The sequence below is a fragment of the Danio aesculapii genome, chromosome 3 (genome assembly GCF_903798145.1).
Source record: "Danio aesculapii chromosome 3, fDanAes4.1, whole genome shotgun sequence".
NCBI classification, from domain to species: Eukaryota; Metazoa; Chordata; class Actinopteri; order Cypriniformes; family Danionidae; genus Danio; species Danio aesculapii.
This window is the reverse complement of record NC_079437.1, coordinates 22621247-22634755: the sequence shown is the minus strand read 5'-3', so window position 1 is coordinate 22634755 and position 13509 is coordinate 22621247. Positions and strand designations below refer to the sequence as shown.

At 34.4% G+C, this 13509-nt stretch overlaps 1 protein-coding gene across 1 annotated transcript; it reads right to left on the bottom strand.

Annotated features, from left to right (window-relative positions):
- Positions 1-3540: 3540 nt before the first annotated feature.
- Positions 3541-6821, bottom strand: hoxb10a (homeobox B10a). Its single transcript, XM_056453383.1, has 2 exons — positions 5708-6821; positions 3541-4508 (listed from the first exon to the last, which is right to left on the bottom strand). The coding sequence occupies exons 1-2, from the start codon at positions 6276-6278 to the stop codon at positions 4237-4239; spliced, it is 843 nt and encodes a 280-aa protein (XP_056309358.1). The 5' UTR covers positions 6279-6821; the 3' UTR covers positions 3541-4236.
- Positions 6822-13509: the final 6688 nt, after the last annotated feature.

The following is a 13509-nucleotide window of genomic DNA, read 5'->3' as shown; positions in this document are numbered from 1 at the left end:
AGTTATTAGAAATGAGTCAAGACTATAATGCTTAGAAATGTGTTGAAAAAAATCTCTCCGTTAAACAAATTTAACAACGGGGGTTATAATTCTGATACACACACACACACACACACACACACATATATATATATATATGTGTGTGTGTGTGTGTGTGTGTGTGTGTGTGTGTGTGTGTGTGTGTGTGTGTGTGTGTGTGTGTGTGTGTGTGTGTTATACAAAATATATAAAATGAAAGTAGCAGTTCGCAATATTCATGCGTCTGTGCACACGAATACGCCAATGAGTTTGGTAGAAGATCATCAAGTATATTTATCTAAAATGGGTTAAATGTTGCTTTTGGCTCGGTTTCTTGATAAATTGTAAAATTAGGCTTACAAAATATATCAATAAGAAATTAATGTAACTCTGATTCGCTGTCAAATCCCTGCAAGGCTTAGTTTGATATGTCTTAATATTAACAATATTGCATAAGCTGCCTGTTCATTTTTTTATTTATTGAAGTTGGCCATAACTAGAAGGTCATACGGCACTTCAACTGATAGCTGAGCTTCTTAAATCTTGTATTGATTAAGCCTAACTGAATATATATATATATATATATATATATATATATATATATATATATATATATATATATATATATATATATATATATATATATATATATATATATATATATTATATATTTATTTATTTATTTATTTATTTATTTATACACACACACACACACACACACACAAAACGTATATATATGTTTTTTATATATATATATGTATGTACATGTATGTATGTATATATATGTATATGTATGTATATAAACCCTAACGATGTTATTAAATATATAACGCTGTAATTGAGAATGAAACCTTTTCTTTGAGTATTTTTAGCTTGTATATAACAACGACTTTACCAAATGATAGAATATAATTAGTTGTAAGAATAGAATATACTCAGTTTTCTGCTATTTTATTAGCCGCCACAAACAGTCTACAAACGTTACCATGATCAGATGCTCATTTAAAAAAAATTTAATACACCAAATATATTTTACATTTTAGTGACTTAATGTATATTTTTGTAACAGGTCTTGAAAACGACCAAATGTATATTCTTATCGTATATTATTTACAAACCTATAACAATTTTCTAAATATTGCAGCGCTGATAGTAAAACCATAGTTTAATCCAAATATTATTTTTCTAGCAGAAGTAATAACCGTGTGTATTTAAAGGTCAAATAAAAATAAATAAATTTAACGATTTGTTAGCTATAGTCACGTGTAACGTTTAAACTACTCAGCTAACTCAGAAAGAGCTATACATACACTATTACTATTGCATACAAAACTTTTTACACATATGAAAATATGTGCATTTTTGTATCATATGTGATTTCATCATAGATCAGGTGTTTGAACAATTATTTCATGTGAAACATATGTATGTGTGTATATACTTATGATACCGCACGAAGTGTTGATTCTATTCTAACCGCAAAAAATGCATGTGATCATTAAACGTAATAAACTATTGTATGTATATACAGAATGATCTAATATATAATTAAATCATGTTGGAATATCTCAAACTTAAATGCGTTTTAAAATTATGCAACATTTGCTAACTCACCGGCGTGGAGTAAAAAACAGGCCATTGTGGAAAAACGAGGGGAAAGTAATAAAGAAATGGTGTGTCAAGTATTCATCTTTAAAACATATCGATATTAGTTACAAATATAAATTACATATATTAAATGTGCAAGAAGTATAATCAGTCAAAAACATCAAAAACACGATATCTTGGCTACAGTAAAAACAGTCATATCTGTAAGAATGGCAAATTCTTAACATTATTAAATCAATGTTTTTCAATGTTTTCAATCAACGCGACAGTGTATATCCTTATTCCATGTCGAACGGACAATGGTGCGTTTAACTGGAGCAATTCAGGCAGTTTCAGGTTCCTGTGAAATTAAACGTCCAGCCCAACAACTTGAAACTACCTAAATCACAGACCAGCTTGGTTTTCTCCGTGTTCAAAGGCAAGACCCTGAAAGGCTGCCAGCAGTCTAGCATCCAAAAGTACTGAACCAGATGAGCACTCATATTTCAGTGCTATGTCCTTTCACAGAGCACCGTTTAACTGAGGAACCGTACTAGAGGGCACTGGAGCTAAAATCTCAAAAAGTCAGCCGAAACATTTCTGACCCACAGCGGGTCAAAGAGATACTGGAATTGCGAGAACTGTGTAAAGACATTGCTAGAAATAAAGTAATTTAAGTTCACAAGCATATCCGGTTCTCTCCAGACTGTCAGCAATAAAAGGGTCTATTGCCCCTGTTATAAAAAGAGGCCCCTGCCTGGCCAGTGACGTTGAGGATTGTCCCATCTCAACATGGCGGTTCACCAAAGCAAAAACAAAAGAGGATGAACTAGTCATGCAGCATCAGCATGTTTAGGATTTAAACAGAACGAAATAAAACAAATATAAAGATTTGATACATTTCATATTCACTTACATAATTGAAACCTATAAATATACTGCATCTCCTAAAGATGTAAGGATAAATATAATTCCCAGTGCGAACAAATATTCACATTTCACTATCATGTCATATTAAATCATAAATCCTATAGTGTACATATTTAAACAAATGTTCTCAATATTTTAGCCATGTTTATACAAACCTGAAAAATTAGAGTCAGTGCAGATGAAAGTATAACGTAAAATGAATCCAGATGCATAAATACAACTTTTCCTTCATTCTAATACACAGGAAATTGATAGCAGATACTATGTTTTATCTGTAAATTAACACATTATTTACTTTAATGTATTTCTTGGGGGAAATCTGACATTTAAAAAAACAGTTAAATAATAATAACAATAATAGTAATTATATATTGTATATTATGTTGGAGTGAATGTTAAGACAACGACCCACGATGATCTATCAAAATTACCTTGAAAAAGTTTAGTTTAAATGAACTTCAATTGAAGTACCTATAGTCTGTTTATATCCCAATTTAACTACCACTCTACATCTATTAATAAAATAATTACTGGCAAAGGCTACAACCAGTCCAAAACCATTATTCAAGTTTTGCATCTATTATTTTTAAAATCGCCAAACTCTTATGTTTCGTTCTTCGTTAGTATTTTTCTTCTTTACACTGTGAATAACTTCTTAAATTGCAGTAAGTAAAACTAAATAAATACATAGGTAAATTGTAATTTAAAATGTATAGTCTGTATTTAATAACTTTTGAATTTGATTTAAACCACACTGAACTGATCTAAACTAAACTTCGACTCTGAAATCTGGACTTTACTAGAACTATGTTAAGCTGATTTGACACAATCTACATTGTAAAAAGCGCTATATAAATAAACATGAATTAAATTGAATAATTATTGGTCTACTTATTTTTCACATCTGTCACATTGCTAAAACACTGCAAATATAATAATAAATAGACACATTTTAATCATCCATGCAATTTTCAAAATGACTTCTGTCGTACTTTACGGGGAACATTTTATTGTCACGTAGAGCAATCTTTTATTTAAACGCTCTGCTTTTTAAAACACATAAACAAATGAAGTATCACAGCTTAAGTACATTCAACCATGCTTCAGCAGAACAATCTTTCGAGCCATTATGGTTACTAAACAACACAACTTTTTAAAACAAAACAACAGTACCTGTGCTTGCTGTATATTCTTATCACTCAAAATATAATTAGATTCATTTTAATACCTTTGTTTAGGCCACTCCGTAGTTTCCGCAAATGTTCTTATGCTACTCAAGTAATAAATACTAAGGCTGTGTAAAAATTGCTATAGCATTTATAACCTGCAAAAACAAAGAAAGAAAAACTCATACAGTGGGAAATCATGAGTCGGATAGCCTATTGAAAATTACAAAATATTTGCTCGGTAAAAAGGTCGGTCACAACCTAAACGACATCAATAAACAGTGTTCAGGGCCTGTCCAAAGCCGTGTCTAATTTTTTTTTAAACATTCGTTTAATCTCCATGCGAGGAATTAAATTTATATCCCTTACATTTGCATCATAGAACACATTGTGAACCACCGTAGTAAGATTTGACAGATCGCTTCCTCCCGTTAATCCATCAGAAGCAGCAGTTGCATCATTCCACTTGCAACGGATGATGAATAAAATGATTTGTGCGCTGAGTTCGGTCTATTCAACCGTATTACATGACATACTAGACAGTGAAACTTGTGCCAGGGTCCCTTGTCCGGTGCTCTCGAGTCATTCTTTTCAGTTTCATCCTGCGATTTTGAAACCATATCTTAACCTGGCGGTCGGTGAGATTTATGCTCCGGCTGATCTCCAGGCGGCGCTCGCGAGTCAGGTACATGTTGAATAGGAATTCCTTTTCCAGCTCTAAGATTTGGTGTTTGCTGTAAGGACATCGCTTCTTTCTTCCCGATTTCGCCGACAGCCAGCCATTTGCAGCGTTTTCTGAAGTCACATCTTAAGATATAAAAGAAAGAGAGACAATGGCATTATACAGACGCCCTTCACAGTGCGCAAACAGCAACTGAGTCTGACGCTTGCGGCCATTACCTGGCTATGTCCGACATTTTATGACAGGAAATAATGTAAGCACAGACTGCGCACTATGTCTGCGAGAAGGGGGAGAAAAGGGGAAAACAGCCGAGAAGAAAAAGAGAGAAAGGGATACATTTTTGCAGTTCTGTTGCAGATAGCATCTCAGCTAAATTAACATTGTATTTTTTATTTATTCTTTTTTATTATGAGAAGCCATAGTCTTTTTTTGACTAATTTTCAAATTACTTGTTCATAAAATGTATGTAATAAAATAGCCTATTGACATTCATCATCCAAAAGCAAATATAATTTACATTTCTTCAAAGTTTTGTCCTTTATAATGCAACTTTTGACCTTTTTTTAAATTAATAGTGTTGCTGTGTTTAGATTTTGGACTAAATAAAGGGAAATGGCTAAATTAAATTGTCAAGCCCATACTGTTGTCTTTTATGGTTGCTTCAAAGCACAAAGAATTTGCTTTATTTAAAAAAAAAATATATATATATATTATATATTTTTTTGTTGTTGTTGTTTTTTTTGTTAGCCTACCCCTAAGCTGTTTTGAGACTTTTATATTGTATAAAGTTATGTAGGAATGAAGGTGACTTGAATTTACTTAACAAGGTGCACACAAACACTTTTGTCTAGACATTTAGGCCTCTGCTATGTTTGCTAGGATTCTTAAAACGGATTAACGTGACCAAAATAATACACAGAAAGGCTATTTAAATGGCTGTTCTTGTTTTGTTTAGTTTACATCTAGATATGCAACACATATAGACTCAAATAGTAATTTATTATATTCTAAACCTCAGATTCTGAATCCAGAAGTGGTTTCCTTCTTATTACTTCAATAAAAGTGTCCTTAAGCAATAGCACACCTGGCCCACACTATATGGTTTCCAGTAGACAATGGCAGCCTTCCGCTGTTTTGATGTTCAGAGAAACGACGTGCAATTTAGTCTGTCTAGGGTAATTCGGTGCAATAAATTCATTTTCAACCCTGGTTCTCTTTGTGTCTCTGTGGCTACAACCTTCAATTGCTTTCGGAAAGAAAAAATCTGGTTTTGGTCTTTGATGGACTTTACCCAGTGTTTTCTTTCAAAACCCTTTTTACCCACCTTGCGTCTTCTCTCTTTGAGTTTTATCGCTCCTGGTAAAGTCTGTCTGGAGGTTATTTGGTTCTATGTCGTCTTTACTTCTTTGACTGATGCTCAGTGTGGTAATGATGCTCCTGTTGGTTCTGCTTTCACTCCACTGACTTGGGTATTTTGTGCTTTCCATTGCTAAATATTGCATATCATGCTTATTGTCAGTTTCTGAACACGGAGGTGCGGACAAAGACAGACTGTGCAAATGTTGTAAGTCTGAGTGGGAAGAAAGCGACGGACTCTCTGGATCCGTGTCGGTATTGAGTGATAAGAGTTTGTGTCCGGAGTAAAAAGACGTTTCTGGACGATGGTTGTCCGCACCGTTCAGAGAGCTCATATCTGTCATGATTCTGCTGAAGGCGGAGATGTCGAGAGGCTGCCTGGCTTGCCCTGTCTGGTCCAAAATAAAATAGAGTGGGTCTTCTTTTCGACCTGAAGAAGTGAAGGGGCACGCGCTGACGTGGGGAAGCTGGACGGGACTTGGTTGCTCTCCATCCCAGCTCGCAGCTCCATGGACAAACGGGTGACGCTGCAGAGCCATGGCTTACTGAACCGGGGATGTCTGAATCTGGTTTACTATCGAGTGCGCTGGGGTGGTCCCGCTGTTTTGGACTTGGCAGTCCAGGTTAGGACGTGAGCCTCCGTTCGCCCCACGCAAAGGATCCTTTAGACCTGGGCTATCAAAAACCTTCCACTCGGACAGTGTGACAATCACCGCAGAGAATCTCTCGGAGTATGACATTGCTGGAGCATATTTTGGGCCAAGGCAACAGTGTCCCTTTCAATTGGCTTTTCAACCACCATGGCGCACGTACGCTTCATTCTGCTGCGAGCTCAATAGAGACTGGGGTTCACGGGCAAGCTCCTCCCCTTGCAGAACTGCTTAATTCAAGTGCTTCTTCAAGCTCCCATCCCAAATCATTATTTCACTCTTTTCTCTTCTTTTTATTAATGCGATATCAGTACTGTAGGGATATGCTGTCAAAAGTGCCTTTGAAGAACATCTTATTGAAGGTACATCAAGTATTATAATCTAGACGACTGAAACACTAGTTTAGTCTTTAGAAATTATGTAGAAATATTTAATAAAAAAGAAATATTGGGCTCAGCGCTCAATATTCTTAATTAAAATGTAATCATACATACTATTTCAATAATAACAAATATGTAAAATAAATAAATAGATGAACAGATAAATAAAGCTTGCGAGGCAGAGATAAACACAAACGTAACTTATTTTTCGTACTAACCTCCTAGTTCTGTTTAATATTAATAATGACGATGATGATGATAACAGTCAATGTAATTTAGGTATTTATGAATCTTTTATATGTATTATTATTAGCATTATTATTGTTATTACTAAATAGTTAACTAATAGTTAATTTTGGTTAAGTTATGTCTTTTGATTATTACATTTATATTTTCAAAAAGGCGAACACAACGTTCTAAAAATCCAACAGTATAATCTTTTAAATTTGGACATTTTGTGTCATTTATTGGTTATTAATAACAAATTTATATTTTTAATAATGCTCTTAGTTTTTAATTTAGGATATTTGATGGATTTTATTTATGACCAATTTATTTTTTATTTAAAAGACGAACAAAACGTTCTAAAAATAACAGCATGCAAGGTTTTTAGCTTTTATATTTTGGTCAAATAATTACTACACCGACGGAGACTTTAGAACTTTTTGTTCCAACAATCGTGCATCTGTAAATAAACAATGAATTAATACTTTTAAATAAATGGAGAGATTTGAAATAATTTGAAAACTGCTCTTCCCACTTTATTTTAGATTGGAAATGTAAAAAATATTGATACATACAAGCTAGCCTTAATTAATGCTGACATTAGCTAAGCTAGTAATTTTAGCCTACATTTTATAAAAGCTTTACATAGGCCTACATCTTAACGAATTTCTCGGTCTGACCTTATTGCAGCTTTTAGTAATACAAGCACGTGAATTTCATGGTCAGACTACGTGCTACATCGAATGCTGAATTGAATCTTGTTAGTTATTTTAAATTATTATCTTTGCTCATGACATTATCACATTAAAAAGCACCAGACAAACAAAAATAACCGTTTCTTGCGTGAAACCCGTTTGCTAATAACTAAAGTGCGCGCTCGACGTCAAGCTTTTCGACGTCAAGTTTTTCGACATAATATACAAGATGAATAATATAATATATTTTTTAAAGTCTACATCCTGGGTTCCAATAAGTAATTTTATCTTAAATGTCAGATATTCTCAGTGCGTAGCCCGTAGCTTATTTAATTTTAAATTTAAATGATTTAAAGCGTGCTGTATTTCAGTGCAACAATTAGAAAGCAAAGACGTATTATAACTAACCGGACAAATATGACACAAATATATTTCACAAATGTCAAGATCTGACATGTCATAATTTTCAATTGTGAAATACATTCCGTTAAAAAGCAAGGAAGACGGGTAATTTAGAAACGAGCAGATTCACGCTCCAAATCACTGGCCAAACTATATTGATAAATAAGTAACAAGATAAAAGAACAAAGAACATCTGTATAAATATAGTAAATGCTTACATTGTTCTCCAGTCGTCCTTTTTTAAACCTGAAAAATAAAAATAGATAAATGGGTTTCCTGAAGTTTTCATAAATCCAAATAGCTTCGGAGCGAAAAGGCCTTTGGCCTTCGATGTACCACGAATGATGACTTGCTGTAAAAGTTTGACGTTGACATCACCTGTCTCGACTAGTTGTTTACTTTGTGTCTGGCGTGCTGCACTAAAACTATTTCACATTTTCTGACTGCCATGGTCTCTGAATGCCATTTTCTGACCTCCACGCTTTTGAACACATCCTTAAGACCGTATGCTGTTCCTCCACGACTGTCTTTCTCTTAAAATAGCGATAACGAAAAGGAAGACTAGATTTTTCATATATTCTACACATTCCGGTTTTATAATCACAAACAGAATCGCTGGCCCCTTCCAAATGGTGAGAAGATCTTCGGTCAAACTCGTATAACTGTAACCATGACAACCAAGCCACCCCATTTGCTGTAAAGTTTACTGCCAAGCCGTCTCTAAATAGCATGTGTCTGGTGTGTGAAGCAGAGGGGAGTGAGCTAATTCAGTTTTTTCCTAATAAAGTTCAAGATTGAGGTTGAATAATTAACAGATTATTTCCTTAGGTCGGTGTGATTTGCAAACATTGTTTGAGGTGTAGCAAGAATAGGAAAGAAGTTATTATTATTATTATTATTATTATTATTATTATTATTATTATTATTATTATTATTATTATTATATGCAGTGAGAGTAGAATTGCGTGCAATAATACCTCTGAAAGCATGGACTAATCTTTTGTGGCATTAGTTTAGTGCCATTTATACACCTTAAAGTGTAAACCGAGAATGAGTGTTTATTTAAATAAGCTGCTGTCATGATAAATTAATCGTGCTTATGTTATCTTTTAATTTTATATTCATTGCATTAAAATTAAACCTTATATACAACCTAATTCCTTGATGACCTTATAGGCTACTTGATGTCGTAGCTAAACTAAAGCGATTACATTTTAAACGTGCTCCACAGAAGAACCATGTAAAGAAAGACACGCTAATGCGAAACACAAAATACATAATTTTTCTAACATCTGTGCAGAGGCTGGAGACAAAATGCTCACCATTAAAGCTTTGCATATAATGCTCAAAAGATGTGTAGCGAATGTCTTGGCGATGAGACAAACGTACAACTGTGCAAGGATCCAAGCCAGATCTGCAAACAATTACAAGTTCAAATGCATTAAGCAACATAACTGATATGAGCAGCATGTTGTGTGAACGTCGCAGTTATGTGTGTCAGATATGCATATATTTTTGTATAATAACTAGCTTCATGGGAAGACCGCAACATTTTTTCAGTCAGAGATAATTAACGCAGAGACGTACGAGAAATATTTGTTTGGCCGGGGGGGTATATAGCAATATTCTAAACATATATAGCCTGTTCACATACATCATTATTATTATTTATTATTACTAAATTAATTATTGCTAGGCTATTTAAAGATAGTTATGATTCAGATCCAATTACTGCAGTTATCTACGGCGTTTCCTCTTAAGTGTGTTTCTCATACATCGTACCACGTTTATCTACTAATCCGTTTGACCCTTGGAATTAGGAAAATACACAATTGTGTACACATCCAGCTGCCAAATCCTACTTGTCTTCGTTTTGACTTTCATTCGCCAGCAGGAGGCAGCGTGATCAAAAACAATGATGTTTGCCTTTGTATTCAAAGTCATGTGAAACCCAATTATAAACACCATGTTCATTGGAAACAAGCCAAATGAACAAGGACAAATCAACACGTTGATTTGTAAACTTTAACACTCCTGAAGTAGGCATAAACTATCGCGGATTTACGCTACGATATAAAGAGACACAATATGGGGAAATGTGTCCTAAAATGTAAAACTCTTTCGAATATATTGTTGAACAATTATTTAACCATATCAGAAGCAACTTTCGTGTTTTTCCTCAGTTATTAGTTTATAGTTTGATTAAAATGACACAAATACGCTGCTGTTTTAATCTCCAGAATGTTTTAGGCAATCTTATTTTTAATGCTTCGCTAACTAGCATACACTAAGTTACACTACGTTATAAATGTGTGCAGAAGGGAAACATAATATTGCATTACAGTGTGTCCCCCTAATATGTGAACTACTGTTCTACATATAGGATGTATTTTCTTAAATGTGCTTTTAATTATTTTAAAAAAGATGTCCATGGTGTCACAATTCCCTTTCATATTTTGGAGTAAATAATGAAATAGTCTATTGTATAAAATGAAATGTAACAAAACACATTTGTAGACAAGTATGTAAATGATCTGGATAAAAACACTGCGAATTCCACGTCGATTCACACAAACTAAGAAAGTGTGTTTTATGGTTTATCAGTTTAGTGGCTAATGCGTATGAATTCATACGAATCGAACTAAAATATACGATTTGTCTCTAAGTCGTGGCACCAAACTACACGCCTCAAAATCAATACGAATTGCCGCAAGATAGCGTTGGTTGTGCATGATTACCCCTGACAACAATATAATCTCCCTTTGACAACATACTTAGTTTACATTTCAGTTTGCACATAATATACACTACCTGACAAAAGTCTTGTCGCCTATCCAAGTTTTAGGAACAACAAATGATAACTTCACTTCTAGTTAAATATTTGGCATCAGAAGTGGCTTATAAGAAAAACAAAGGCCTTTAGATTACGTTTATTTTACCAAAATAAAATATGATAATGCCTTTATTTTAATCCTTGCCTTATTGCCTTGATTTAATTAGGACAGTAAGGTCTGACTTTGCTTAGACAAACGTGTTGTCACTTAACAGAAACAATGTACAGTATAGAATATAAAATCATGGTGCAGTGGAAAATAATTATTATTGAGCATGACTCCCATGAGCTTGGACGACTGCATCCATACATCTCTGCATTGACTCAAATAACTTATTAATAAAGTCTTCTGGAATGGCAAAGAAAGATTCTTTGAAATCAACTTCAATGCCTCCTTCATCTTACCTCAATAATGTTCAGTTCTGGTGACTGGGCAGGCCAATCCTGGAGCATCTTGACCTTCTTTGCTTTCAGGAACTTTAATGTGGAGGCTGAAGTATGAGAATGAGCGCTATCTTGCTGAAGAATTTGCCCTCTCCTGAGGTTTGTAATGTAATTGGCAGCACAAATGTCTTGATACCTCAGGCTGATGTTGCCATCCACTCTGCAGCTCTCTCGCACGCCCCATACTGAATGTAACCCCAAATCATGATTTTTCCTCAACCAAACTTCAAACTTAATTGAATCTTGGGACAATGTGGGTTCCAATAGGTCTTCTGCAGTATTTGTGATGATTGGGATGCAGTTCAACATACTGTATGATTCAGTTGAAAAACCTTCTGCCACTTTTCCATATGACCAACTAGAAGTCAAGTTATTATTTGTTGCTCTTACAACTGGGACTGACGACAAGACTTTTGTCAGGTAGTGTATATGTATACAATATCGTGATAGGCTATATAGCAATATTTCTGTACATACATTTGTCAATTTGTCAATTTTGTATTCTCTACTTGCGTATTTCTTTATTATCTGTGTTTTTGTCACGTCACTGTCATTTTGTTACACTGTGGATACTTCTGTCTCCACAGAACTCCTTGTATGTGTAAACATACCTGGCAATAAAGCGCTTTCTGATTCTGATCTTTCTCCTACATGAAAGTCATGTTAAAATCAGTCTGAATAAAAATAAAACAAACCTTCTGTTCTTCTTTTTGTATTTAATGTAGCCTAGATTGTTACACATAATTCCACAACAATATGATATTAACTCTGCGGCAAAGTTGAAACGAGTAAGAATGTGCTGTGAATGGCTCCTTCTCTTCTGGATGTGAACATTTAGATGCCCCAGCTCCATATGCCAAACAGAAACTACACACTGCTCCATATTAGCGCCACCTGCAACCAATGCAGACATTCTTACCCCATCACTCATGTATTAAGCTCTTGACCGGATAATGCTCTTTGAAACCAATTTAAAGTGTGTATAAGTCTTTAGAAGATATCACAAACTTTTTCTAAAATGCAAACCAGTTTAATTCAGACAGATAATCTTAGGAACTTCAACGTATTTAGTTTTTCAACCTTGTCAAAGATTATTATGGTTAATGCAATGGTTGTGCAATGACTACAAAATTGTGCTGCAAAACTATTAGAGGTGTCTCAGATGACTAATCAATATCAAAATTTCCAGCTTCCAATAGACACGACAGTGTATTCCAATTGACCACATAGTGACTAAATGTATTAAAATATATGAACATGGCTGAAATAATCTGAAGAATTATATTGTTCCATCATTAGTCATGCTGCTGAATATTAGGCTGTAGGTTATGTCCTGTGCTTCTTATTTTTAGCAGCCTTTTGTCTTAAGAAATTCTGGTCTTACATGCTTCAATAAGTAATATTTAAATCATGGACACAGTTTGCTACAGTCTCTGAAAAAACATCCAAAAAAGGCTTATTTTTATATGAGCTTGCTTAACCCTACGACAGTAGCTACCCAAAAATAGAAAAATAAAAGTAATTTATAACTCTGTTGATACTAAATTACAACCAAAAAGTTATGGTGGTGCAGTGGGTAGCACGATGACCTCACAGCAAGAAGGTCACTGGTTCGAGCCCTGGCTGGGTCAGTTGGCATTTCTGTGTGGAGTTTGCATGTTCTCCCTGCGTTCGCGTGAGTTTCCTCCGGGTGCTCTGGTTCCCCCCACAGTCCTAAGACATGCGCTATAGGTGAATTGAGTAAGCTAAATTGGCCGTAGTGTATGTGTGTGAATGGGTGTTTCCCAGTGCTGGGTTGAGGCTAGAATGACATCAGCTGCGTAAAATATATGCAGGATAAGTTGGCGGTTCATTACACTGTGGCGACCCCTGATTAATAAAGGAACTAAGTCGAAAAGAAAATGAATGAATGAAGTAGTCATTGCACATAATGACCACAAGGTTGAGCTATTGCATAAAATTTTACTTAAAAGTGGCTTTTCTGTTGTAGATGGAGACAAAGAAAATAAGAGAAAAAGAAAATTTCCAGTCAGCATGTTTTTAACTTTGCTGACAAGATACTTTATGAATAGCCAAAATCTCATATCGCGATTCATATACTTTTAGATTTACAAAAGTTTCTAAATTGAAAAGAATCATGT

Bases quoted from the DNA above. Each gene is read 5' to 3' on its own strand.
- hoxb10a (XM_056453383.1), bottom strand. From the start codon at position 6,278: ATGGCTCTGCAGCGTCACCCGTTTGTCCATGGAGCTGCGAGCTGGGAT. The intron at 4,509-5,707 runs GTGGGTAAAAAG...TTATATCTTAAG, and splicing joins TCAAAGAGAGAAGACGCAAG to ATGTGACTTCAGAAAACGCT.